General features: G+C 49.4%; 2 protein-coding genes across 9 annotated transcripts; one reads left to right on the forward strand and one right to left on the reverse strand.

Annotated features, from left to right (window-relative positions):
• Nucleotides 1-719: 719 nt before the first annotated feature.
• On the reverse strand, nucleotides 720-22,431 carry LOC102408561 (intercellular adhesion molecule 5). 7 transcript variants are annotated; one of them, XM_025279851.3, is made up of 10 exons: nucleotides 21,840-22,431; nucleotides 14,721-14,908; nucleotides 11,789-11,938; nucleotides 6,187-6,262; nucleotides 5,611-5,877; nucleotides 4,387-4,707; nucleotides 3,865-4,143; nucleotides 3,059-3,328; nucleotides 2,174-2,416; nucleotides 720-1,986 (listed from the first exon to the last, which is right to left on the reverse strand). In XM_025279851.3, exons 4-10 carry the CDS (start codon nucleotides 6,239-6,241, stop codon nucleotides 1,778-1,780), a joined length of 1,644 nt encoding a protein of 547 aa, XP_025135636.3. In that variant the 5' UTR covers nucleotides 6,242-6,262; nucleotides 11,789-11,938; nucleotides 14,721-14,908; nucleotides 21,840-22,431; the 3' UTR covers nucleotides 720-1,777. The 7 variants fall into 7 exon arrangements, with proteins under 7 accessions (XP_025135636.3, XP_006041691.3, XP_044794703.2 ...); XM_006041629.4 differs by lacking the exon at nucleotides 14,721-14,908; XM_044938768.2 differs by lacking the exon at nucleotides 14,721-14,908 and having other exon boundaries at nucleotides 6,187-6,290.
• Nucleotides 17,568-27,144, forward strand: SMARCD2 (SWI/SNF related, matrix associated, actin dependent regulator of chromatin, subfamily d, member 2). 2 transcript variants are annotated; one of them, XM_006041628.4, is made up of 13 exons: nucleotides 17,568-18,064; nucleotides 22,443-22,627; nucleotides 22,820-22,862; nucleotides 23,023-23,145; nucleotides 23,880-24,035; nucleotides 24,447-24,542; nucleotides 24,682-24,783; nucleotides 24,932-25,093; nucleotides 25,218-25,315; nucleotides 25,478-25,613; nucleotides 25,772-25,894; nucleotides 26,013-26,114; nucleotides 26,206-27,144. In XM_006041628.4, the coding sequence occupies exons 1-13, from the start codon at nucleotides 17,849-17,851 to the stop codon at nucleotides 26,257-26,259; spliced, it is 1,596 nt and encodes a 531-aa protein (XP_006041690.1). In that variant the 5' UTR covers nucleotides 17,568-17,848; the 3' UTR covers nucleotides 26,260-27,144. The 2 variants fall into 2 exon arrangements, with proteins under 2 accessions (XP_006041690.1, XP_044794706.1); XM_044938771.2 differs by lacking the exon at nucleotides 17,568-18,064 and adding an exon at nucleotides 18,122-18,255.

The following is a 27,144-nucleotide window of genomic DNA, read 5'->3' on the forward strand; positions in this document are numbered from 1 at the left end:
GGTTCGCACATGACAGCTACAGACCTGATGCAGCTGATGCCAAGACACTGAAGTGGGTAAAGATTCCTGGATGATGTAACTCTGTACTCCTTTCTCGAATCTGTTTTCTTACTTCCCCAAGTGCTCAATTCAGAAAAGTGGATAATTGCTATTACTCACACGATGAGAGAGCAGTGCCTAATTAGAAAAATGGAAGCGGAGGTCATTTGGAGGGTTGCTGTTGTACAAATTCAAACAAGGTATTTCCCAGCTCCCCCCGGAAGCCTTCCTTGACCCTGAGTTGGGTGTTCTCCCAAGGGTCTGTGCAGCCCCATTCCCAGGACTGTGCTTTGCTGTTGACAAGCTCTAGCTTCCAGTGGCAGGGACAGGGCTTTGTTCACTAGTATATCCCCACTGCTTTGTGTGTATAAAAACCAAAGGATTATTTTATACCTAATCCACAACTCAGACTCAGGGAAGGTCTGGGAAGAATGAAACTATTTTTACTTTGATGCCTGTTGCTGTATTTTCTAGGTGGTGTTTTCAATTTGGGGAAGGCTGTTGCCCTCTATCTGGAAGTCTGAACTTTAGTTTTGAAGGCAAGCCAAAAATGCTACTTCCTGAACTACTGCACCACCTGCCCTGGGCTGGCTATGAACATTCTTTTCTTAGAAATTTTACTCAAAATGCAACTATGTGACTTAATAAAAACTTTCACACACAGAAGAAAACTACTTTCAGATAATGTAAAATCACTTTTATTTTTATCATATCCAACACTTCAGTGACCCATATATAACTGATTTGGGAGAAAAGACTGGTTTTAGAAATATTTATATCTTCTCTAAGGGTTGAATATAATCTTTCCAATGAACAGAAAAGCAAGCTCTATCATATGGTGAACAGTCATATGAGGAGTTCTCCTGAAGCTTAAAGGAAAGTTTGCAGACATATAAAAATATATACTTATATACGGAAAAGTAGAATAAACATTGGGATTCTACCCTAAGAGCTTGTACAGGTAAAAAAAAATATGTTTAATATTAACTCAGATGATTTACTCTATAACTGATTTCTAAAGAGTAATTCAGAGATGTTTAGAGCCCAATTTCAAGGAAGAACTCTTATCTTCCACTTCAAGGACAGAACACTGGGCTAGGAAAGCTGCTTGTCTGACCCAATGTGGAATTTCTTATGATCTGTATACTCTTCTAGGGCACACAGCAGGTGGTTAGGGAATTGAAGCCTAATTAGCCACTGAGCCTTAATGATGTTACCAAGCTCAGCTCTGGAGCCAGTATTCCTGAATTCCCCATTAGGGGAGCCCAGAATGTGTAATATATAGGCGGGAACTGGCTTTTGATTCCTAGCCCTTTGCTAGGTACTGACTACCTTCAAACTCTGGTCCCTAGACTAAGAAATTGGTTCCCATTTAGTCATGAGGAAACCATGAGAAATGCACTGTATTTCAGAGATATTTCTGGCTATCTCTTCCATCTGATGTTTGGGAGCAAAGGGCAGTGGGAATGGGGATGACAAGGCACTTCTTTTCTGAATCTGAGAGTGGACTGATGAACACACAAGGAGCAAAAGGCCCACTCACTAGTTGAAAAGTGGGACTGGATTCTTACAGGAGTTGGGCTTGTGGCTGGATTGGATCCTCAGGATGAGGACCAGAAATATTGCTTTTTGGGATCACAGAACAGAAGATAACGTCTCCCTTTCTCTTCCACCCCCTCCTTCCCTCTCTTAGGAAACCCCAGTGGTAGAGGTTGCCTTCAACCAAGTAACTTTCTAATTAACAATTATGTTCATTGTGCTTTTCTGCTTGTTGAACAGCAAACTGGCTTTCCTCTTCTTTGTTCTTCTCCTTCTGCCTATAGGGCAATTTCCTCCTCTCCACTTTGCAGGGCCGATAGTTTAGATACAGTGCTACGGTGATCACACCCACTCCAAGGGCGACAATAATAATCACCAAGACGGTAGAACTGACTCCTTCATCCAGTCCTGCCGAAGAACAGAAGACAAGAGAACTGGGAGGGTTAGCAGGCAGGAGAATCACCCTGCCTCAGCCCACCAGGCTTAAGTGTCGGCCTCACCCTCCCCAGCCACTGAGCTCTTTCTTGTCTCCTAAGAATCCCAACCCCCTGAGGGATTTCCACCCTGGGCCTGGCAGCAGGGGAGCCACAGTCACCTTCAACAAGGACCGCAACATCTTTGCTGACAGAGCCCAGCTGGTTGGTGGCTGTGCAGCAGTAGGTTCTAGAGTGGTTCTGCGTCGCCTTCTGTGGCACTTCAAGGTCAAAGACTGTTCCATTCCAGGTACATATCAAGACCGGTGTCGGGTTTCCCTTTGGGACACAGGCAAGCATCTGCTCCATCCCTTCCAGCCAGGTCTGGTTGCCAGGGCAACCAGATTCCTCAAATCGTGGCTTGTCTGGAAAGAGAGTCCCCAGAGGAGTCAGTTCAGTGTGCCACATTTCCTCATGACCGCCATGCATTAGCTCCCTCTCCGTCCCCTAACACAAATGATGTGTCCCCTCCACCCAACAGCTTCCTTTCCCAAGGGGAGGACCATCAGTTCCCTGCTTTGAACTATACTTTTTCCTCCTTGGATGAATCTGAGATGCAACAGGGCATTTTAATGGGTTAATACTAAATGAGCTTGTTCAGTGGTGGTCTGGGGTCCCTGCTCCTCATCTTTGCTTCTCTGTGAGGGATATCATAGGTAGAGGTGAACCCAGAGACAAGGATTTTTCTACTTTTCAAAATACAAGTTTTCATGAAGAAATTACCCTCCTCAGCATAGGCTCCAGCTGTTTTTACTCCCTATGTTCTCAGCCTTTGGCCCTCAGCCTGATCACTTTCTCTTTTGTTTCAGTTTCCCCCAGGTTTCTCCCTACTCATTTTCCCATGGGTAAGGTAAGCTTGCAGTGCTTTACGTTTTATTTTTTCCTTTGATTTTCTTTTTTAATGAGAAAAATGTGGCAACTCTAACAATGCAGCTATTGGCTAAGATCTCTGGAAATGTGAGACTAACAATCCATGTTTTGACAAGAAAGATCAGGCTTCTACTCACACAAGACATGGAGTTGGATCACAGTGGTTTTGCTCAACTGCTGACCCTGAACCTCCAAGGAGGCCTCACAGGATAAATTCCGGCCATCATCTTCCTCACTGGCATTAAGTGAAAGCCAGGCAGGCTCCCCAGGCGCAGGAAGATGTGGGGCTCCCTGAAGCCGCAGAGTAGGGCTCGGGGATGTTAAAATATGCCCCGAGCAGGTCACGTTAATTTCTGTCCCTGCCAATGGGTACATTTCTTCTATCTCCAGGACTGGTGGAGGGAAGCCTGTAAGGAAAGGAAAAAGAGAATCAAACATATTTCTCAAAACTGGCAGCAACTTCTGTACTCAGCAGCTGGTGGTACCCATCGGGTAGGCAGACAAGAAGGGAAAGGCTTTGGATACCATTACTGCTTCTATGCTGACTGGCAGGAGCAATGAGATGGTTTTGGAAATTTGAGAGCTTCTCTGTAACAAATGCCACATGAGCCTATTTGGCTGTGCCTCTGTGGCAAGGAGAACAAGATGTCTTTTCATCTTACGGATTTCTTTCTCACCTCAAATCACTGTACCTAGGAATAAGTTCAAGCGTCCACAATCACTCTGTCAGTAGGATGGTCTAAAGAAACAGGGTGAAGTCTGGATAGAAGTGCTGCCTCAATGCATCCCTGCACTTATCTGAGAAAGATGAAGACCATGTTCACTTTGGAGTATACCAAGCAAAGGTTCATGGGGACACCTGCAGCTGAATAACCAAGCCTTTACTATGGAAGTTTTCAATGGCAGAGAACCTTCAAGGGAAGGGAAGAGGCAGGTCACTTACTATAGACATACACTGGCTGGCTTGTTTTCTGTTCCACTGGACCCAGAGATGTAAGGCAAGACAGCTCCTGATCACCAATCTCCATGGCCCGAACGGTGGCATTGGCCCATATTGTGTCTCCCTCCCAGAAGAGAAAGGGGCTAAGCTCCTGGTCTCCAAGGAACATGTGGATCATTACCTCTTCGGCTGGGAACACCCTAGCCACCTCGCAGCTCACCGTTTCTGCCATCCCAACCTCCAGAAGTGAAGAGACCCGGATTTGGGGGCTCTGAGAAAATTCTGCCAAGAAATGAGGAGAAGGGAAGAAAGGAGAAAGGCCATGATAAATTGTATAGGACCCCACAATGTAGGGAGTGCGGCTAAAAGCTCTCTGTTCCCCACAGTGAGTTTAAAACTCAAGTAAAGGAGCTCAATTACTCTTCCACCCGTATCCTAAATCCTATGGGAAATAAGTCCTAAAGGCCAAGGTAAGATGAGGAAAATGAGCCCCAGGATTCCCTCCACACCTGGGCTCTGACTCACCAAAGATTCGGAGTACCTGGAGGGCTGAGTTGCTGTGAAAGAGCCCCCCACCATGTGAATTCAGGTCCAGTTCTGCATGGCAGGAGAAATTGCACCTGTCATCCTCCCGTTGGGCTTTGACATTGATGGTGACCTCAGCTCTCTGGGAAGCCATAGCTAAGCTCCTAAAATTCTTCCGCTGTAGTTCTTGGTCATCCTGGAGAAGGGTGAGGATGAGGTTCTCCAGGGGTGTGACACTGGGCACATGACATGTCACCGTGAAAGCTTCATCCACGGCCACCCACGCAGGCTGCAGCTCCACGATCACCTGCTCTGGTGGCTCTTTAAGACCAAGAGATAGGTTTGATGAGAGAAGGATACTTACCTCTCCAGAGAGAAAGTAAGAGGACAGGAAGCCTGTGATAGAAGGTAGAACTGCTACTCTTAAACCATCTGACGAACAGCATCAGCTCTCTGCCCTGGATGAGATGAGTCAGGCTTCTTCTTCCCATCGAAGGGGGCTAAAGTCAGAGCCAAGACATGTGACTGCTGAGAGGCCCCTTGCTTTGCCATTTTGGAGAGCCCCTTTGCTTTGGAGGGGCCCCTTTGCTGCCATTCTGGAGAGCTTCTCTCTTTTACCAGATACCAGAAGTGCTTCTGAGGTGTGAGCAGCATCTGAGAAGCTCCTGAGCATCACATGAAAACCATAGCTAACCAAGCTCCAACCCCAGAGGCCACACTCATGGCTACATCTTTGCCGATGCTATTTGCTCACCTGAAAGATTCTCCTTACCCATTCCCATCACTTCAAATCCTAATCATACACAGGGGTGAAGTTTAAGAGCCTCCTTTTCTGTGGAGACTTCTCCAACTACCACAGCCTATAAAGACCCTCTTTTCTCTAATCCCTATTTATTCTAAGAATTTGTGACAATTCAACACTAATTTTACACCTTTTTTTTTTGTAATTTACAGATTAGCATCATTAGCATATGCCTCCTGTATCTGAACATATTCTCAAGCCCAGATGCCAGGATGCACTCTGTGGTCTGCTCCTAATTTAAAAGCCTACACCAAAGGGAAACAGAAACAATTGGCTAGAGAATCCCTACAGTATGACAAAAATCTTTAGTAAAGGCCCCAATTCTCTCTCCTAAAAGAAATTCTCTAACTATTCCCTATGTAAGGCATAGTAGTCATGTTCCCCCATGCTTCCCTTCCTCCCCAGTCCTCGGGTCCACTCACGGTACACAGTGATGCCAAGGTTTATGTCCTTTTGAATCCCTGCACAAGAGAAGAAGCATTGCAGGATGGAATTCTGTGTGACATCTTCCAGCAGAAACTCCTTCCACTGAGGCCCTTTGCCCACCTGGGTTTTCTTTAATAAGGTTTCAATTCCACCGGGTCCTGGGTCTGGACAGGTAGTGCTGCAGTTGACCGTAAGGGACTGTCCATACTTTACAAGGGCCTGATCTGGCCAAACAGAAACCTCAAATCGCTCTTCTGCGGCTCCTGAAAAGGTCAACCAGACATGCCAAAGTCTCTGGTGAGGACCACAAGACTTAAAGAGAATACAGAGCCTAGTCTACCTACGTACAGGTTAGAGAATAGGAAACCCACTCTGAATAAACAGGAACAGGGGACAGGACAAGAAAAGGGCCCTAAAAGGACAAGTTAGAATCCTGACTCTACCACCATTCCCCGCCTTGTCATCTTCTGGGGATTGATTTCTCCATGGAAATCAATTTCTCCTATGGAAACTATGGTGTTGCTAAAAATCATGCCCATAGAAGCTAAAGAAACCTTCCCAAAGAGCCTCACCTGGGTCAGGGATCAAGGCCAGCAGGGCCCAGACACCAAACAGTAGCATTTCCATCCTGATGAGAAGGGCCAAAAGCTGGAGAGGAAGAAGGAAAGCAGCAATGCTGGAGAAAGTGACCAAATAAAGAGGAAAAGGAAGTAGGAAATTCTTTCTTTGATACTGTTAAAAGTTACCTCCTTTCCTGACAACCTACAGGGTCTGGAGAAACTGCAGCAAGAGTACCAGTGCTGTGGCTGTATTAGAACAGTCTTATGGACTCTGTGGGAGAGGGAGAGGGTGGGAAGATTGGGGAGAATGGCATTGAAACATGTAAAATATCATGTATGAAATGAGTTGCCAGTCCAGGTTCGATGCACGATACTGGATGCTTGGGGCTGGTGCACTGGGACGACCCAGAGGGATGGAATGGGGAGGGAGGAGGGAGGAGGGTTCAGGATGGGGAACACATGTATACCTGTGGCGGATTAATTTTGATATTTGGCAAATCTAATACAGTTATGTAAAGTTTAAAAATAAAATAAAATTAAAAAAAAAAAAAGAAAAGAAATTCTTTCATCTATCCATTTCAGTTTGGTTTATGTGCACAGCAAAAAGACAACAGGAAAATATGGGAAATAATGAAGGGGTATTAGGTTAAGTGAGACTCCTGTATCAGTTTGTGCTGCACTTATCTGTTTACATGTTTGGTTCTATTTGAGTCAATAGAAAACGGCTGTCAGCATGGAAATATGAAAAATGAGGTTTAGAGAGATGAAATTTGGCAGTGTTTATCTGGCACTGTCCAGTGGAAAGTGACCCTGAATCAAGAAAACATGTTCACTAGACCCTTGTTCTCTTATGGGAGAAATGTTTCATCAGGCTTCATGAAATATCCCTCAAAATAATCCATCTTTCTGATCTGCCTCCAGGCTCACCAAGCAACACTTGGATTACACTTTGGCTGAGTCAAGTCTTAAAAGTCCACTTCTTCTCTCTGTCAATCTATACCAACAGTTTCTTTCAAAATCCAATTCAAGCTAATTTCTTTTAAGAAAGGAATTTCTTGACTAATGCTATTTTCTTCATAATCCCTTTACACATTATCTGTACACTTGATTCCAAAAGTGATTTCTGAAGCTATCTACCTTAAAATGTAATTCACCTCAGTGGGTTATTTTAATGATGTAATCGTAACTGTACTGCTGCTGCTGCTGCTAAGTCGCCTCAGTCCTGTCCGACTCCGCGCGACCCCATAGACGGCAGCCCACCAGGCTCTGCCGTCCCTGGGATTCTCCAGGCAAGAACACTGGAGTGGGTTGCCATTGCCTTCTCCATTGTGTGAAAGTGAAAAGTGAAAGTGAAGTCGCTCAGTCGTGTCCGACTTGTAGTGACCGGACGGACTGCAGCCCACCAGGCTCCTCCATCCATGGGACTGGAATTCCTTAAGAACAAAAGATCATTTTATTACCTTGCTTCTGCAGCACCTAGCACAGTTTCTAGCACATCATGTGTATTCCATAAACAAATGACAGCCCTGTAATTCTGCATTTTTTCATACATTAGGTTTTGTACAAGACTACCATTACCTGTATGTTGGTCTGAAAGAGGGTTTTTTCGGTCTCTTTTATTCACACATAAAACAATAGGCTTATCAAAATCTACCCTCCTGAGTAAACACTAACATCCAAAACAATCACTTCTGCAGGCTATAAATTTAATCCAGTAATGACACCATTATTTAAAAAATTTTTGGAAAGTGATCTAGAACTAGATTTTAAGCTACATAAGAAAAATCAGTCTCTTTATTAAGCTATTCTATTATTCTTTGTGCAAAAGTGATATTATTCACTCATCTTATTCCCCAAACTTAACTTTGAGTGACTTAACGTCTCTTTCAAAGGAGGATCTCCTATCATGGAAGAGATAATAAAGTAACATCAGACTGTGAAGGAAATCTCAAAACAAGAGTTTTGAGTAATAACAGCTCTGTGAAAAAAGTACAAAATCCCCAATTGGGGCTACTTATATTTATATTCATACATTCTTTCTGCACACAATTATTGAGCCAGGCTTGTAGTAAGATGTTGAAGTTACCAAGATTTATCCTATTACATAAGAATTCCTGGGAGTTAGTGGGAAAGACAAATGTAAATACAAATAACAATATACTCTGCTGAGCGCTATTGGGAGGGAGTACACAGGTACTCCAGCCACTAAAAGGCTGCAAGGAGAATGGTGGGCGGGACTTCCCCGGTCCAGAGGTTAGAACTCCGCCCTTTCAGTGCAGGGTTACAGGGATGTTGGATGACTTTGGCTGTGTAGCTGAACTGGGACTTCCCGCCCAAGTTTGGGATGCTCACTATCCATTTACATCCCAGGGGTATTTGCAGTTTCTTATACAGATTGAGTCACATCCTACTCTTTGATCACTCTCTCTTGCCTCTGCCTGGAATTCACTTCTTCTTCCCTGAACACTGCTTCACCCAGCTCAATGTATCTTTGCAACAAGACCCACAAGCCCGAGCTTCCAAGGCCGTATCCCAGCACACCGTCGGACGATTCGGCTGCTATCTTCTCCCTCAGCGGCACCACCTTCTAACACCCTCCTCCTGATCCGTTAGGCCTGGAAGTCCGGTCTACTTCCGGCCTGGACTGTAAGGGCCCTCTGAGGGCAAGGCCTTTTTCACTGATGGATCCCAACCACCCAGAACAGTTACAGACGTTCAACAACTATAAAATGAACGAATGAACTAAATATATATTGACAAATATGTGAGTGAGGGGCTGTGCCCATCGTTCATATAAGAGAGTATAAAGGTCAGTTCTGCCTCAGATGGAGTTTCCTGAGAAGCGTGTGCACTGCCCCACAGGCCCTGAAGGCCTTTAAAAGCATATAGTATTTAAAAAATTTAACTATGTGGGAAATACACTCAGTGAACGCTCCTCAACGATTCCCAAGTGTGAGGAGGCAAAACCCGCCAAGAGGTCAGACCCCCACAAATTTGACAGGAAAGCCGGGAGGAGACCCCGGCAGGAATCTAAACGAAGAAAACAAGACCTAAAATCTCACTGAGGGCCGCTCCTCGCTGCTCCAGCCGCTCCTCTGTCCGCTCCGCGGCTTCGCCCGCTACGCCTTCAAGAGCCGGCCACGCGCTCAGACCGTTTGGTAGGCACTGCCGGGCGGGGGCGCAAGACGACGCTCCTAGCCGAAGGATTTGCCTATTCTGTCTAGAAACCCATGACGTTTGCGCAAAAGCTTAGCGAGGGTTGGCTGAGGCAGGAAGCTACGACGACCGGAGGGGGTTACGGAGAAGATGAGAGTAGGGTTGCCTGTATCCTGCTTGGCAGAGAGCACATATTTGACTCAAGGTAATGCTTACTGCATAAAACAACGTGAAAACAAAAGGTAAACGGTCGCTGTAGCAAGTAATGGCCCAATAAGGAAAACAAGGGATTGTAGGCACCCCTGCCTGTTCGAGGGGTGGTGCGGCCTGAACAGGTGGACTCCCGCGCGGGAGTGGGCTGCGCGCGCAGCTTTGTTCCTGCCTTGGTCCTCAGCGCGGGCTTGGCGTTGTGTCTAAGTTAGTGACTCGCACGAAGCCCAGCTGGGACTCTTCCCGGTTCTTCCTGGGTAGACTGGGAAAGGGATGCCCTGCCAGTACCTGCTCCCGTTTCTGTAGCCCACTCCCCACATAGAAGTAACACGCTTGAGAGAAATATTGGTTCAGGCTTCACTTCCTACCCAATGTGCGTGCGCCCTTGCTCCCCACCCTGCCCCAGTCAGGTCCTATCACTAAGCCATAAAAACTGGGGTGAGCTTATAAATCTTACTTTGTTGCCTCTGTCCACCCTGACACCCTTTTGTCAACTTCCACGTGGAACGTCTCCGGAGGGTCGTGTCTCAAAACCCTTTCTCTGAGCCGAAATTAGGCCATTTGCTTCGGCATCCTTTTGCGGCTCTGGCTCTCCTGTAACCACTGGTCTGATCCTAAGCCGTGGGCTGAGTTTCTTGATGGAGTGAAATTTGAAGATTTGGAAGGTTTTTTTGGAGCGCTTACTTCTCTAGTACCCTAGTACTACCTAGTACCACTACCTCCTCTCTTTCCCTACTCACAGTGTCAGGGAGAATGTTGGATAGAAGAGAAGCTTTGAGGTTAAACAATTTTGTCCATGAATATCTTACTAGCTTTAGGACTATGGGAAATGTAGGTAACTTACAGTGTCCTCCTCTGCCAACAGGAGTGGCGTTTAGTTTGTTTATATGAAAGTGCCTACCATTGTTTTTGACACTAAACATAGGTGTGCAATAAATGGTCATCAGTTTTTTCCTTTTCCAATCTCAGAATGGCTTTTCCTGATTACTCAAACTGCCGAGCTTTATTTTTCTTTATAGCACTTAACCACTACCTGACTTTGAGCTAAATATCCAGCGACCAACTTAAATGGGTGAGCTGTTCTCTTCCCAAGTCTGCATTTAGTGATGTTGGCTGGTTACCTGAAAACCAAAAACTTTTTAATTGAAGTATAGTTGAGTTATAATGTGTTAGTTTCTGGATATATTCATATTCATGTATATAGAATAAACTATGTATATTCTTTTTCATATTCTTTTCCATTATGGTTTATTTTAATGGAAGTATATGTATATATACATATATATCATGCTGCTGCTGCTGCTGCTAAGTCGCTTCAGTCGTGTCCGACTCTGTGCGACCCCATAGACGGCAGCCCACCAGGCTCCACCGTCCCTGGGATTCTCCAGGCAAGAACACTGGAGTGGGTTGCCATTTCCTTCTCCAATGCATGAAAGTGAAAAGTGAAAGTGAAGTCGCTTAGTCGTGCCTGACTCTTAGTGACCCCATGGACTGCAGCCTACCAGGCTCCTCCGTCCATGGGATTTTCCAGGCAAGAGTACTGGAGTGGGTTGCCATTGCCTTCTCCGACATATATATCATTCATATATGTATATATACATATATGTATATATACATATATATCACTGAAATTGTTAGAGGTTACAAATTAGGGTTTGATTGTATTTTTCTGAGAAATGGTTGGTAGACATTCACTAGTACACCACCATATATATCTGTTTGTTTACCTGTTTATTATTTTCTCTCTAGACTCTTTTTTTATAATTTATTTTTTATTTGTTTGTGCTCTGTCTTTATTGCTGCACCAGGGCTTTCTCCAGTTGCAATGAGCGGGGGCTACTCTTCCTTGCGCGTGGGCTTCTCGTTTCAGAGCATGGGCTCTCAGGCACACCGGCTTCATTAGTTGTGGTGCATGGGCTCAGTAGTTGTGACTTGAGGGCTCTAGAGAGAAGGCTCAGTAGTTGTGGCACATGGGCTTCGTTGCTCCATGGCATGTGGAATCTTTGTGGGATCTTACCCGAGCAAGGATCAAACCCGTGTCCCCTGCATTGGCAAGTGAATTCTTATCCACTGTACCACCAAGGAATTCCTCTCTCTAGAATCTTGTGTCAAAACACGAGGGCATGATTTTCATCTATCTTATTTATTGCTGTCACCTTAGCACTCAGAACAGTGATTGCACATAGCATGCACTAAATATTTAGTAATCGAGTGAGCTAGGAGTCTGTGAAGAGTGGTGATTTCATACCTTAATTTTCTTTGTGGGGAGGTGTGATGTAACTCCTTAAGAAGACTTCCAGTTTTATGATGCCAGCCTCTTGGACTGCTTTCCGTTTTCCCTCTGCTTCTTTATCCATTGTTGCCAAAGGTAGGGGCGAGGATGAGAATCTGGATCTGTCTAGAAAAGATATCACCAACACCCTCTTTTAGGCAACAAGCTTGGTGCATCATCCCCACCCTTGGTGTCCTCTATCAGTAGGAGAGAGTGGAAGATTTGTGCTTGTCAGACACATACTTTCAACTTATCCTAACCCCAGATGACTCAAAAGGCCAAAACGGGGATGACCCCTAACACTGTTTTTCAAAAAAGTATTTCTTTTACCTCTTCATAAAGTTCCCAACAATTACTATTGTATGGGCTAGTTTTTGGAGAAGGCAATGGCACCCCACTCCAGTACTCTTGCCTGGAAAATCCCGTGGATAGAGGAGCCTGGAAGGCTGCAGTCCATGGGGTCGCTGAGCGTCGGACACGACTGAGCGACTTCACTTTCACTTTTCACTTTCATGCATTGGAGAAGGAAATGGCAACCCATTCCAGTGTTCTTGCCTGGAGAATCCCAGGGACGGGGGAGCCTGGTGGGCTGCCATCTATGGGGTCGCACAGAGTCGGACACGACTGAAGTGACTTAGCAGCAGCAGTTTTTAAAGCATTTGGAGATTTCTGAGAAGTTTTAATTGATAGGTTTCTATTTTGTTTTCATGGGAATATTTTAAGAAATATTTCGTTTGTCTGAAGTTATAGAGTAACTTAAAGAGTTTATGAAAATAGGGACTTTCTTGGTAGTCCAGTGGCTAAGACTCTGTGTTCCTGATGCAGGGGCCCTGGGTTCAATCCCTGGTTGGGGATTAGATCCCGCGTGCTGCAACTAAGAGTTCACATGCCACAACTAAAGAGTTTGCATGAGGCAACAAAGACCGAAGATCCCCTGTGCCGCAATTAACACCCGGTGCAACTAAATAAATAAGTAAATTTTTTAAAAAAAATAAGTATTTTTAAAGAGTTTATGAAAATAGAGTATATATCAAAATTTATCAAGCTGCAATTTAAATATGTGAAGTTGATTGTCAATCATAATTCAACAAAACTTCTTAAAAAGTCATTATAGAAATATTTGGGGCTTCCAAGGTGGTGCTAGTGGTAAAGAACCCACCTGCCAATGCATGAGACATAAGAGACTTGGGTTTGATCCCTGGGTCAGGAGGATCCCCTGGAAGAGGGCATGGCAACCCACTCCAGTATTCTTGCCTGGAGAATCCCATGGATAGAAGAGCCTGGCTGGTTATAGTCTATAGGGTCACAAAGAGTTGGATACAACTGAAGCGACTTAGCACATAGAAATACTTAATATTCTACATTAAAACTCTTATTTTTTTTCAGTATTAGTAAACAAATTTCAGTTTCATGTGAGAATGTTTCAGTTTTATAACACATTACTTTAGTATGTTATTTCTAGCAAAATGTATTTCTGATGTGATGCTTCTGTTGCTTTACCTAATTTTTAGCATGTTCACTGTTTTTTGTTTTTGGTCCTTTACAAATTTATTTTCCTGGTTAATGAATATCAAATGTAAGGCTAGTTCATAAGCTCTATCACAGTAACCTCTTCAAGCCACCCTCATTTCTCTTTTGTGGCTTTGAATAGTTTTGCTCATTTATGTTAACTCTTTCTGCAAAGTGCTACCAAGTCAACATCCTAATCACTGCTTGTGAGAAATAAAAGTTTCAGCACTTATAGTTGGCAGAATTTTTTTCAGCTTATTTTTTTCAGGTACTTTTGAATGTCATTGTCTATATTGTCATATGGTTATATTTTTACTATGCTTTTTCCAGTTCCTCAGCAGCATATCATCCTTAACTTTAATTTCTTCAATTAAAATTTTAAGCTTCAACATGTTTAAGGCTGTTTATATAATCCCATGTAATAAAAATAGCTGTGTCATGTAAATATAGCTGTTTTTAAAGTTCTGATAATTTTATAAAATGATCACTTAGTGAATTGAATTTTGGCAAGTGAGCTCACTCCAGCCCACCCTTCCTTTTTATGAATGGTGCTTTCCTAGGGAAGTGGAGAAGTCATTCCTTCAGATGTAGAATTGCTTTGGTTCAGGTGGTTCATGGTCACGTGACTGGGTTATAGAAGCAGCAGGTCTGAACCTGACAAAAGCAGAAGAAACCCCAGCTAGAGAGCTATCCTTTCCTGTACCTGTGTCTCTCATTTGACTACTTTTTTACTTGATTTTTATGTTCTCCAAATCTGCTGCCTCCCTGATCCCTCAAGACTCTCTCTCCCCCTTTTGGTGTTGACTAGTTGCTAAGTCATGTCCGACTCTTTTGTGACCCAATGGACTGTAGCCCACCAGGCTTCTCTGTCCATGGGATTCTCCAGGTAAGAATACTGGAGTAGGTTGCCATTTCCTTGGAGATCTTCCCAATCCAGGGATTGAACCGCGTCTCCTGCATTGCTGGCAGATTCTTTAGCACTGAGCCACCTGGGAGACCCCCTCTTTCTCTCTTACCTGCTTTTTATTCCTGGGACTGGCAATACCTGACTCAGGGCAACTTGTTAATAGAGGCTAAATAGCTAGTTAGGATCAATATAGCCTTAACCAGAATCGGAAGAGCTTATAGATTAAGGGTTAAACATCAGGAGTTAGTATGAAGTGAATCAACCCTGGCGACCCATCAGAGTCAAGGTAAGGATAAGATCTGAGTAGGGAGTAAACCAAGAAAAATCCAGGAATTCAGGTGGAGGGTCACAAGTCAATACACTATGTTCACGGGAGTGAGACTGTAAAGCTCAAGAAAGATTTGAGTCAAAGTTAACTGTTATGGTTGTTGTTCAGTCACTCAGTCTTGTCCAACCTTTGTGACCCCATGAACTGGAGCATGCCAGGCTTACCTTTCCTTCACCATCTCCTGGAACTTTCTCAAACTCATGTCCACTGAATCGGTGATGCCATCCAACTATCTCATCCTCTGTCATCCGCTTCTCCTCCTGCCTTCAGAACTGTTATGGTTAAGCTGGTTTTACTGAACCTTCTGTCCTGATGGATTACCTCCTGATTGGAAACAACTTGAAACAGAGTTCTGGGATGGGGAAGCAGAGGTAACTTTTATCAGAGTTATTTCCTGAGCAGGCATTGTTTCTGCAGGCTCCTGGAGTTCACACTGCAGGAGTGTGTGGATGGAGACAGCCCCAAACAAAAGTCACAGTACAATAGGATGAGTACTCTTAGATTCAGAGTGTTGGTGGGTGGGGATTGGAAATGACAGAGACTTCCAGAGGCAGTGACATTTGAGTTGGTCTTGAAGAATAAACAGACTCTTGCATAGCAGGGAACTGGGGAAAAACACTTACTCACTTAATAAATATGTATTGATTACTTTACTCTATGCTAGGTATAGTTCCAGGCAGTGGGGACACAGCAGTGAAAAAGTCCCCACCTTAAATGAGCTTACATTTTAGTGACGTCATAGAAGAACCACAGCATTAAAGGCATGTTCAGGGAAGGGCAGGTTCAGTGTGGTTTGATGGTAGAATTCATGGGATATTGGGGAATAAAGCTATAGAGATAGGAGGAGGACAGAGAATAAAGAGTCGATTGTGCCATGTTTATAGACTCTTCTGTACGCCATTGGCTTTTAACATTTTAGCAACCTTTTCTGCCAAAGATATCTTGTCAAGGTCACTCAACATAAAAAAAAGCAATAAAAGTAGAGCTCCTTGGTTACAGCAGGGATATGGAGGTGGAGCAAGGGAGGAACTCCTAGCTCAGCCCTCTCAACCTCACTTTCAGCTCTCCACAAGAGCGCTGAGAAACCCAAAGGACCCCAGTGGGTTTAAAACCCACTAGTGAAGGTGATGGCAGACACGAATGTGGGAGCACTGTTCCTCTGCAGGTAATAACAGACCAGAGGTAATGGAACAATAACAACTACCAACAAGAAGTCATATACAGTGGGTAAGTGCCTGGATTGTGGATTCTCAGGCCAGATTAGAACCAGATTTGAATCTCAGCACCATCACAGGAAGAACAGGCAAGTATCTGAATCTCTCTGCCTTGATTTCTAAAACAAAGGTAAAAGTAGTATTTACATTATATACATTGTAGGGATTAAATGAGGTAATGTGTAGTAAATGCTTAATAAATGTTAGCTGTTCTTTGCCTACTGTCTAGGAAATCTTTCTCAATTTCTACCATGTTTTAGATATCTGTTTTCCCCCTAAAACCTTGAGGATATTTTTTTCATAGCAATTAACTCATTGCTGACATTATCATTTTATCTCATTGCACTTGAAGATCATTCACTTGTTTACACATACACAGAGGGTTGTACCAGAATTATTTGGGAGGTCTTTTTCTGAATACAGCACAGGGATGCAGTGGTTGTGTGTGTGTATGTGTAGGGGGGCGGCTTGGCAAGGATAGTTTGGAATAGCTCCCCAGCGGATTCACCCCTACTACTTCCTCTGGAACTGCTGTTGCTCTAGCAGCTTGAAAGGGCTGAAATGGACATCAACTGCATTGTCAAGAATTCTTTACCCACTCTGCAGTGGTGGGGAGGGGCCCTGGTGGAACAATTCCAGTGGTTTGTTCTGACTCGCAGGTAACCCACTTTTAGGGAGAAAGAGGAGAGGGATCTCTGAGAAGACAGGAGAGCAGCAGCAGCAACAGCAGGGTCGATCACTGAAGGATAAAGCTACCAGGAAGTAGAGATGGGCAGAATAAAAAAGGGTTGCACTATGAACAGGATCTGGGGTGCTTTGGTGCAAGACTTGGTTGGGGATGAAAACATAAAACAGAGAATTTATATGAAAAAATTCTATCTTCGTGTACAGCATTGCTTGAGAGCCTGTTAGGAATGCAGAATCTTGATCCCTAGCCTAGAACCCAAGCTTACAGAATCATAGTCTGCATTTTAAACAAAAGCCCAGGTGTTTCTTATGCTCCTTAGAGTTTGAGGAGCACTGGTCTGTAACATGGAAAGTCACAGAACACCTGGCAAGGCTGAAGCACTTTTGAGTACCTCTGACATAGGGCTGATTTCTGAAAAGGTATTGAAGTTTTGAAAGTCGCTATAAATCTTGGAGACAGACCTTATCTAACTCGAGGAGGCTTCTCGGAATGCAAAATTCCTTTGCCTAGAAACATCTCTTGTGGATTAAAGTTATTACTAGGCTTCCTTAATGGGAGGCAGAGGCACATTCAAAATATGCGATAAGAGCTCGGCGCTTGGCCAATTCAACCCTTCACACAGTGGATAGGGTCCGGAGCAGCCAAGTCCGTTGGCAGCTCTGGCTTTTAAAGTCAAGTTGGCAGCTGCCCTGCCGCAGAGAGCAGCTCGTTGTCTTTAATCCTAAAAACGTAGAAACGAGGACAAAACTTTTTCAGGGAGCGTGACCCGGTACCTCGGGGATTCGGCGGCACCGATGAGAAATCAGCAACTACTCTTACACCGTACTCTTACCTCCTGACCTTCGACCTCTGACCCCCCTCCCCACCGCATTTCCGTGTGCAGCTTCCGCTCCCGCCCCTCCGGTGGAGGGCCGACCCAAGGGATGTGGGCGGGGCTTCGGGTCCCGGCGGTTAGGGGCGGTGCCTGTTGGGGGCGGGTCTCACGAGGGGCGGGATTTGAGGAGACATCCTCGCATTGGGCGACTAGGTATAGGCGGGGCTTAGTGCTGGGGTGGGTTAGGCGGGGCAGGGAGTTAGTTACCGCCTCTGGGTAACTGGAAGCTGGCGGCCAAACCTCGGAGGCCCGGGGAGGCAGCGGGCCCGTAGCAGATCCCGGATCCGGAATTTTCCAGGCAGGACCGGAATCAAGATCGGCCCTGCCCCAAAGTGGGTTTCTGAAGAACTCGCGAACTTGGATTAGGAAAGCCCGGAATCCGGATCAACAAGCCCTAGAACCCGGAATTTAGATCGGAAAGTCCCGGAGCACGGAGTGCGGAGCGAACTCAGCGCGGAGCGAACTCAGCGCGGAGCCCGGAGTCCGGACCGAGACACCGCCGGACGGGACGGAGCGATGTCGGGCCGTGGCGCGGGCGGGTTCCCGCTGCCCCCGCTGAGCCCTGGCGGCGGCGCGGTTGCCGCGGCCCTGGGAGCGCCGCCTCCGCCGGCGGGACCCGGCATGCTGCCCGGACCGGCGCTTAGGGGGCCCGGGCCGGCTGGAGGCGTGGGGGCCCCCGGGGCCGCTGCCTTCCGCCCCATGGGCCCCGCGGGCCCGGCGGCGCAGTACCAGGTGAGGAGGGCGGATGGGCGGGTGGCGCCGCGAGCACTCCCGGGTCAGGGGGCCTCGAGTGAGGGCCCTGGGGCAGCCTCCTGAATAGGGGGCACAGAGGCTCTGCATGCGGATTTCACGGGGCACGGTGGGGGGCAAGGCTGGGGACCCTCGAGCTCGGCCAGGTGGTGGTGGAGGATTTGAGGGAGAAGGTAAGAACGACTCGGGTGGAGGGTTTGAAGCATTTGGGAGCGTCTCGGGGGTCTTCCTTGGAACAGGGATTCTGAGTGAGAGATGGGAGGCGTAGTCGAAGCTAGTGAGAATGAGAAATCTAGTATAGATTCTCGGGTAAAGGGTCCTGGGAAGTGATGAGAAAGTTTTGGGAAAGAGCCCTCATTGAGAAAGCAGGGTTACCCTGCATTGGTCTTGGTCCTACTCCAAGTCTGCTCTGGGTTTTTTTTTTCTCCCCCTAGTTGGGAACTGGCAGAGTTTTAGCGTGTCTGAGATGGCTCCCAGCTGCTAAGGAGGAGGAAGAAGGGCCTGGCTTCCCAGGGGCACAGAAAGCAGAGCATGGGGATTGCACTCCGTGCAAGGGGAATCTACTCCTGGGCCAGGCCCTGGCACCTTCACACAGGGATGCCTCTAGGTTAGATCAGAGAGGGTCGTGGACAGGCCTGAGGAAGGAGGAAAGCCTAGCCCATTCTGGACAGACTTTCTGGCTTTCTGCCTGATGTCATAGTGTCCAGGAGTTGATTAGTCTGGAGGAACAGAGAGGCACCACTGAGTACTGCTGGTCTGGGACTGGAGGAGCCTGCAGAGAGTTGCTTCAAAGGGTTCTGTCTGACCCCTTCTGGGTCTGGCTTTGCAGAGGACTTCTCGGGTTGCAGCTTCAAAGGCCATCGAGAGACTGCGGGGTCAGTGTGTGAGGAACTCAGCCTGACACTGGGGGTGGGCTTATCAGTCCCCAAGTTCATTGTTTCTGGTTGCCCCAGAATGCTTGGGAATTGCCCTCATCCTTTTTCGCCCCACCCTCCTCTCCACTTTTAATTAGCCTTTAGGTTCTAAACAATGACATATCCCAATCTGTGTGCCCTAGCACTTGACACTGACGTTTTGCTAATCTCTCAGGGCAGCTGGGAGATTCTCATGTCTCCTCTCCCTCTCGCCCCCAGGTAGAGGTCCCCTAAGTGGATCCTCATAGAGTAGGAGCCCTGGGTCCCCACTTTGTGAAGAGATGCTTCACTGGGATGGTGATTTTTCCTTCTTGCTCTTCATGTTCCCTCTTCTCTCTGAACCAAGGATCTGGCTATTGACAGAGACAGACCTGGTCCCCAAGACTCCAGCTGGGATTCATCTTTCCCATCTTGCTCTCACTCCAGGGGATTCATGGGCCCAGGGTGTCACTGAGGGGATCCCTGTGTCTGTCATTCCAGCTCTTAGGTGAGTTAGCTGAGGAGCCTCCCTGGGGGCTGTTGGCCCCGGGGAAGGCTCCAAGGACCAGATAGGAGCCTTTCTAATTTCCTAAGCCTGGGGAAATCCCTGAGAGGACGGATTCCAGAATGATTTGGAGGGAGTGGCCTTGGACCGGTGGCAAGGCTGAGCGAACTGGCTGGGTACCCCAGGCTTCCAGGAGAGGGGACCTTGAGGAAGGCACGGAGCCTCTGCCTCCCTGGGCTTCCCCTGCAGCTTCTCATGGCCTCCTCCTCCTCCAGGGAAGGGGCATGTGTGTATGTGTGGGGGGAGGGGTGCAGAAGTAAAGATAGATGTCGGGGGAGGGAGGGCCCAGTTCACGTCTGCTGACTTCAAGGAGGATCCTGTGTGGCCTCTTTCCAAGTCCAGTTATGTGACTTCTGGGAGAAGGGACTTGAGATCTGAGGAGCAGAGGGTGTGTCTCTGCTGGGGCATGTGAGGTGAGCTGGAGGAGCGAGGCTCTCAAGCCCACGTGGGGCAAATAGGGGAGCTTACTGATGGAAGGAAAGTGATGACCCCACCTGCTTACAGAGTGTTTCAAGCTGTGGGTCACAGTCTACTAAGGAGCTTAACAAAAACATAATAAAAAAAAAAAAAAAAAACCACTACACCCCCTCCCCCGCCCCCCGCAAAGAACACAGATTGCTGGGTTCACGCCAGAGAGTTGAAGGTATTTTGTATGTCTGCAGAGGTAGGTTCTCTTCTTGGTCCTTAGGCCCAGCCTTCAGAGGCACCAGGGGCCAGACTGGAGGCGGCAGCATCAGCCTGGCTTCCCACCCCTGCTGTCGTGGGCCGTGGAGCCAGAGTCCGGATGAGGACATGGGCTGTGCTAGGCTGAGGGAGAGGAGGTTACTGCTCACATCTGAGGCTCAGGGCGTGGAGCCAGGCCTCCCTAGCCCTGCTGCAGGAAAGGGGTCAGGGAGCCTAAGAGATCAGGGCTCTGGTCTTTTTTTTTTTTTTTTTAAGTCTTGGGTTGTTTTTTTAGAAGAGGAGGAATTACTGGTGCTTCAGAGCCCAGGTGTGGAGCTTGGCCAGGCTGAGCTGGGACTGCAGGAACTGTAAGCCGCCTTTCCAGGGGCCCTTTACCCCCTCGGGAGAAGCATGGGGCCCTGGGCGAGCTGGGGGGCCTCGCAGGCCTCCTCTAGGCCAGGCCTGTGCCGCCTGGTTTTGGGACTTCCTGTTCCGGGAGCACCTGCCTAGGCGGGCTGCGTGGTGCTCGGGACCTCCCACTCTGCAGGTTCCCTGCCTCAGTCGTTCCACCCCCTCAGCTCAGGCGCTGGTGGGAAACACTGGAGTCTAGGGTGCGAGGGGGCCGGGCTCTCAGCTGTGGCCACCCTGAGTTTTTTTTTCCTAGCATCTCTAGCTATGTAGCTATGGCTCATTAAGGCAGAGAAGCAGGCTGTCTTTGCCTCTCAGCAGCTCAGAGGAGCCTCCTCCTGATGAGGAGACTTGTGGCAGGACTCCAGAGGTCCATGACAGAGCCCCCCACACTGAACCCCATCCTCCCAAACGCTTCCTTCCCACCCCACTCCTTTTCCCCTCCCCCTGTCTTTGGGTCGTGTTTCTTATGTTTTTCTCTGTGTTTGCCTCTGGTCAAGAATCTGACCGTCCTTGGTGAGAACGTGGGATGAGTGCTGGATGAAGAGTTGGAGCAGGAATCTCATCTCTGTGATGCTGGCGGGGAAGGGGGTAGGGGGGGGCGGGGGTCCTTTGATTTGGTGTGAATCCCCACCCAGCCTGGCTTGGTTGGCTGGTTGTGCTGGTTGCATAATCTGGGCCCTGGGGCCAGCCCTGAGAAGCTGCCAGGGACAGTGTGTGCGAGGCAGAGCTGCCAAACAGGCCTTGCAGGCAGCAGCAGCCACGAGGAAGGGGGTGGGGGCTCCTCCCCAGTGGGTTCCACAGTAATGTTGGGGAGCCGGACCTCAGTGGGAAATCCCTTCTGCAGGCCTTGAAAGAAGCCACCTCCCACCCAGCTTCCTCTGCTGATCCTAAGACTTTGATCCTCGCATCCCAGGCTAATCTTATCTCCATTCTCCAGCTTGGCATTGCCAAGCAGCCCCAGCCACCAGGTGGCGTGTGGACCACAGGCAGAGGCCAGATGCCAGCTGCTCTCCCTTCTGCAGACCACTGGGGAGCCACAGCTTCCCCTTGGAGTCTTCAGGCCTAGAGGTTGGGGGCTGGGCAGCAGGGAGGTGAGAGAAGGGTCCAGTTCTGGATGGTGAGTAGATTAGGGGCCATATGGCGACCAGATGGCCTGTGTACTCTGCCTGAGGCTGCCCCCACCCGTCGGGACAGGCTCCAAGCCATCCTGTTGCAGCTTGCTTACCTGGGGTGCTGCTGCCGATGGGCCTGCCAGCCTGTTGGACTGCCATTCCCTGCTCAGTCTCACCACCAGGCTGGTGACGGGGACGGGCACTGGGGCTGTGCCCTGTCATCCTGCTCGCATCACAGCCACAGCCCACCGCCTGGCTACAACATGGCCCCCGGCTTCTGCCTCAAGCTGGGGGAGGAGAGGATGGAGTGCTCGGTGGGACCATCTGAGAGCCTTGAGGCCAGCTGGTCCAGGGAGCTGGGCAGAGTGTTGCTGGGGCCAGAAGGTGGTTGCAAGTGGCGATGGGCCCTGAAAAACTCCCCCAGGCCCTTCTTCTCCCTTCAGGCAGGGTTCTCCTCCCACCCCCTGGGCTCTGCGGGCCTCATTCGCTGGCACGGCTGCCAGGGCGGTTGAAGGGGGTGGGGCAGGTGTGGTTTACACTCCTGCTCTCAGGCGCCTGCTCCCCTTTGTTCCTGGCACTCCTGCCCGGGCTCGGCGGCCCCGCCGTGTGCTGCTCAGGACTGGACCCTGCTGAGGAGAGGGATGGAAGGAATGGGTTACGGGCACCGTTGGGCCCCACCCCTGACCTATGCACCCCCATTGGCTCACTTCCCCCAGCGGCCTGGCATGTCCCCAGGGAGCCGGATGCCCATGGCTGGCTTGCAGGTGGGACCCCCTGCCGGCTCCCCCTTTGGCACAGCTGCTCCACTTCGACCTGGTATGCCACCCACCATGATGGACCCATTCCGAAAACGCCTGCTTGTGCCTCAGGCCCAGCCCCCGATGCCTGCCCAGCGCCGGGGGTAAGATCATCCTGTTTCTTCTTCCCCGTCTAGTGTAGCTCTGGCAGTAACAGGGTTTCTGCATGTCCTAAGGGCTGCGATGACTGAGGAAGACTCCTGGTTGTCTTGGGAAGGTCCTGGGGACTGGAGCGGTGGGGAGGCGGGGAGGTCCTTTGGACCATGGACCTCTTCATTGGGTTTCTGTCCTCTTAGGTTAAAGAGGAGGAAGATGGCAGATAAAGTTCTACCTCAGCGAGTGAGTATGTTGGGAGAGGGCCTACGAGGCCCACCCAAGGGCTGGTTGGCTGAGGGTAGACTCAGTCTCCCCTCACCTTGGGGCGAGGGAGGAAGTGAGGAAGGAGCCAGAGCTGCAGCTGAAATGAACTGATGTATCCTTGCTCCCTCCACACCTCCAGATTCGGGAGCTTGTTCCAGAGTCTCAGGCGTACATGGACCTCTTGGCTTTTGAACGGAAGCTGGACCAGACCATTGCTCGAAAGCGGATGGAGATCCAGGAGGCCATCAAAAAGCCTCTGACGGTGTGTGCAGCCCCAGCCGCTCCTGGGCTTCGCCAAGCTTCTCTGCCTCTCCCTGGCCTTGTTTTCCAGGGGCCAAGTGGGGGTCTCTAATGGGCTAGAGCAGGATGTTTTACACTATAGGATACAGCCCATTTAGCATGAATTTGCTTTAATGTGGTGAGGCCAGCCTGTTTTCAATGGAACATTAGGGTTGTAGAAATGATAATTCTTCGCAGTAGCAAAGGAATTATGACATTTTTGTTTTATATATTTGCATATATGTGCAGATCCTGGATTATAATTTAAAGCATTAATATTGTACATCATGGTCAGAAGTTTGAAAGGCAAAGCTGGAGGGTAGATAAGGATAGTTCCTGTCTTCTTCCCTGTCCCTAGAGAAATTTTATCTAGAGAACAGTTCCTTGAATGGTGGAGGCTTTCCAGGAGATGATGTTCTGTGGCCATGATGAGTGTTTGAGTTTCATTTAAACTATGAGCCAGCGACTTCTGATAGCACCCTCTGTGTATCTGTCATACCACCACCGATTCCCCTGTATTGGACCTGTTGGTACTGCATCTGTTTCCCCATAAAGCTGTGAGTCCCTTGAAGGTGAGGGATGAGATATCCTCACCCAATTCCCAGGGCCTCACTAGGGGCCTGACCTGCAGCCCTCTGGATGGGTGTGAAATGAGTTCAGATGGGAGGATTGGGTAGCAGCTGGTCACTGTCTAGTTAACCTGTTGTCTTTCTTTAGCAAAAACGAAAGCTGCGGATCTATATTTCCAATACATTCAGTCCCAGCAAGGCAGAAGGTGACACTGCAGGAACCACAGGGACCCCCGGAGGAACCCCTGCAGGGGACAAGGTGGCTTCCTGGGAACTCCGAGTAGAGGGAAAACTGCTGGACGATGTGAGTTGGGGAAGGAGGTGTCTGGAGGGGTGGTGGTGTGTCTGGGTTTCAGACTTGGGCCAGACACTTGGGCACTTCCGGGGTCACCCTGCCGGAGGGAGAGGGCACAGCACCCAGTCCAGAGGTGGGAGGTTTGCATGGTTGTTACAGTGGTTTCCCTGCAGATGGCAATAGAGTGTCCTGAGGAAGGGGTGCCCTTGCTAGTTCCGGTCCTTTACTGGCTGACAGCGGGGCTGCCTCAGGCCCCTTTCCGTGCCTCAGGTCTCACTTTTCCCCGCTTCTTTCGGGGCCTGAGAATCCTCAGTACCCTGAGCTTTAGGACTGAAACAGTATTCCTCTGTTCGGGGCTTAGTATGTGGCTTAGACTTGAACCTTCAGCAGCACCCCGTCTCACCCCCTTTACATCTCCAGCCTAGTAAACAGAAGCGGAAGTTTTCTTCCTTCTTTAAGAGCCTCGTCATCGAGCTGGACAAGGAACTGTACGGGCCTGACAACCACCTGGTGGAGGTGAGAGCGGGCCTGGGGCTCGGGAGCACAGGGTGCCGCACCAGGCGGGCAGAGAAATGGCCTCAGTCCCCTCGCAGGGCCGGGTGCGTATGTTGCCCACGCCTTTGGTGATGAGCTTGACTCCCCTTCCTCCTGCCAGTGGCACCGGATGCCCACCACCCAGGAGACAGACGGCTTCCAGGTGAAACGGCCCGGAGACCTGAACGTCAAGTGCACCCTCCTGCTCATGCTGGATCATCAGGTGACAAGTGCCCTGAGGCCACGTCTGGGGTCGTGGGTACTCTCGTCTGGGGCTGGGGGCAGGTGCCTATCGTAAACCCTTCCTGTCCCTGCCCTAGTCTGCTTTGGTTTTTTTTTTCCCTCCTCTGACTCCCGTCTGTCCATGCCAGCCCCCGCAGTACAAGCTGGACCCCCGCCTGGCGAGGCTGCTGGGGGTGCACACGCAGACGAGGGCTGCCATCATGCAGGCCCTGTGGCTCTACATCAAACACAACCAGCTGCAGGACGGCCACGAGCGCGAGTACATCAACTGCAACCGCTACTTCCGCCAGGTTAGCGGGGACACCGCCCCCTCCCCCCCGGCCCCCGCCTTGCTGCCGCGCCACACCGCCCCGGGACAGGCCACTGCCCCATGTGCCCGCTAGGGCGTCACCCACCCTCTGGCGCCCTCCCCAGATCTTCAGCTGCGGCCGACTACGTTTCTCTGAGATTCCCATGAAGCTGGCGGGGCTGCTGCAGCATCCAGACCCCATTGTCATCAACCATGTCATCAGGTAAACGGGAAGGGGGAGCAAGGCTGCTCTCAGGGCAGTCTACCTTTGGCTTGAATTAAAGCCAAAGCAAAGCAGCACGTTTGGTTTCTTGCTCCCTGGGTGTGTGGTTTGGCCCCGGGTGGGTGCGAGGGAAGTTAGCTCCCTCTCCCGTGTGCCGTGTAGCGTGGACCCTAACGACCAGAAGAAGACAGCCTGTTATGACATTGATGTGGAGGTGGATGACCCGCTCAAGGCCCAGATGAGCAATTTTCTGGCCTCTACCACCAATCAGCAGGAGATCGCCTCCCTTGATGTCAAGGTGGGCCCCAACCTCCTATGGGCCCCAGTGAGCGTGGCAGGTGTCGGGCATTTCCATTTATATAGCATCTGGGGATGAGACCTGAGTCCTTTGGGGTTGGGGCTGGAAGCAGATCTTGTCGGGGTGGGAGTCAGTCTGATACATACCCCTTTGCCCAGATCCACGAGACTATTGAGTCCATTAACCAGCTGAAGACCCAGAGGGATTTCATGCTCAGTTTTAGCACTGACCCCCAGGACTTCATCCAGGAGTGGCTCCGTTCCCAGCGCCGGGACCTCAAGGTGTGCCCCTTTTTCCTGAGGGTGATCCCATGTTAAGCTCTGGGGGTTCTGTCCCCAGCACCCTTCTTCTGGCTCAGGGGTGGGAATTGTGTTCAGCTCTCCTCCTGGCGCTCTACAGATCATCACTGATGTGATTGGGAACCCGGAGGAGGAGAGACGAGCAGCTTTCTACCACCAGCCCTGGGCCCAGGAAGCAGTGGGGAGGCACATCTTTGCCAAGGTGAGGCGGCTCTGCCCCGGCTGGCCTGGAGGGCACACCGGAGGGCAGCGTGGGCAGCCGGGCCTGAGCCGCCGGTCTGTCCCTCCTCCAGGTGCAGCAGCGAAGGCAGGAACTGGAACAGGTGCTGGGAATCCGCCTGACCTAACTGCTCAGGGATCCCTTCTTTTCTTCCCAGCCTGGAGCCACACCCTCAGCCTGGAAGGGGACCACCCTCTGGGGCGCAGACACGTAGGATAATGAGGGGGTGAGGGGCATGTCCAGTCATCCTCGGCTCCCTGGCTTTAGTTTCTTAAGTGTAGTGATAGGATTCCTAGTTGCTTGGTCCTCCAAAGCCTTTTACTTACACATTGGCTTTAACTGGGTTCACGAGAGAGGCCTCCTATGCCCCCTGCAGGCAGGCCTGAGAAGGACCTGGAGGCTCTGCTTTGACATTGTAACCAAGACCTTTTGGAACCAAAGGCCCCTGGCTTTGCTTGTTTACAGACCCCCTTGGGGCAAGTGTCCATGCTGGCTCCAGGGAGCGGGGCGAGGAAGAGGGGCACTGCTCCCTTTCTTCCCAGCCTTTCCAAACCAAAGTTCTTTGCCATTCCTACCAGCCCAGCCTTGCTGCTGGTAATTTCCTTTCCTTCGGGTTATTTGCACTATTTGTGGAGCAGGATTTTCTATGCGGGAGCCACTTTTTTATGGGGGTGTGTTGGGGGTTTTCAGGGAGCCCTACTTGGGGGTCCCTCCTTATTTTCTTTTCTCAATCTATGCAAGCGGCTCTGGCCGCCATCATCTCCTGCGATGCCAGAGGGCTGCCACCCCGGCTCTTGGGCCCAGAGGGTAATGCCTCCTAGGGAGAGGGCACCCTAATTCTCTGGCATGGCCCGAGGCGTGGGTGTGTGTGTGCTCGGTGGAGGGCAGTGGGAGATGGGGAGGACTGTTGTTGCTCTTTGGAGCCTGGTAAGGAGGGTGGGCCGAGGGCTTGGCAAACGCCACTTCTGGCAGGTTTGGAAATTTCCAAATAAATCTTTGTTTATTGGTGGTA

This window comes from Bubalus bubalis, chromosome 3 (assembly GCF_019923935.1).
Source record: "Bubalus bubalis isolate 160015118507 breed Murrah chromosome 3, NDDB_SH_1, whole genome shotgun sequence".
Classification (NCBI taxonomy): Eukaryota; Metazoa; Chordata; class Mammalia; order Artiodactyla; family Bovidae; genus Bubalus; species Bubalus bubalis.

Excerpts from the sequence above, each read along its gene's own strand:
- LOC102408561 (XM_006041629.4), bottom strand. The coding sequence starts at position 6,241 with ATGGAAATGCTACTGTTTGGTGTCTGGGCCCTGCTGGCCTTGATCCCT. Across the intron at positions 5,878-6,186 it reads GGCCTTGATCCCTGACCCAG|GAGCCGCAGAAGAGCGATTT; the intron begins GTGAGGCTCTTT and ends TGACCTTTTCAG. Across the intron at positions 3,329-3,864 it reads CCAGCCAGTGTATGTCTATA|GCTTCCCTCCACCAGTCCTG; the intron begins GTAAGTGACCTG and ends CTTTCCTTACAG.
- SMARCD2 (XM_006041628.4), top strand. The coding sequence starts at position 17,849 with ATGTCGGGCCGTGGCGCGGGCGGGTTCCCGCTGCCCCCGCTGAGCCCT. Across the intron at positions 24,543-24,681 it reads CTGACAACCACCTGGTGGAG|TGGCACCGGATGCCCACCAC; the intron begins GTGAGAGCGGGC and ends TCCTCCTGCCAG. Across the intron at positions 25,316-25,477 it reads GTCATCAACCATGTCATCAG|CGTGGACCCTAACGACCAGA; the intron begins GTAAACGGGAAG and ends TGTGCCGTGTAG.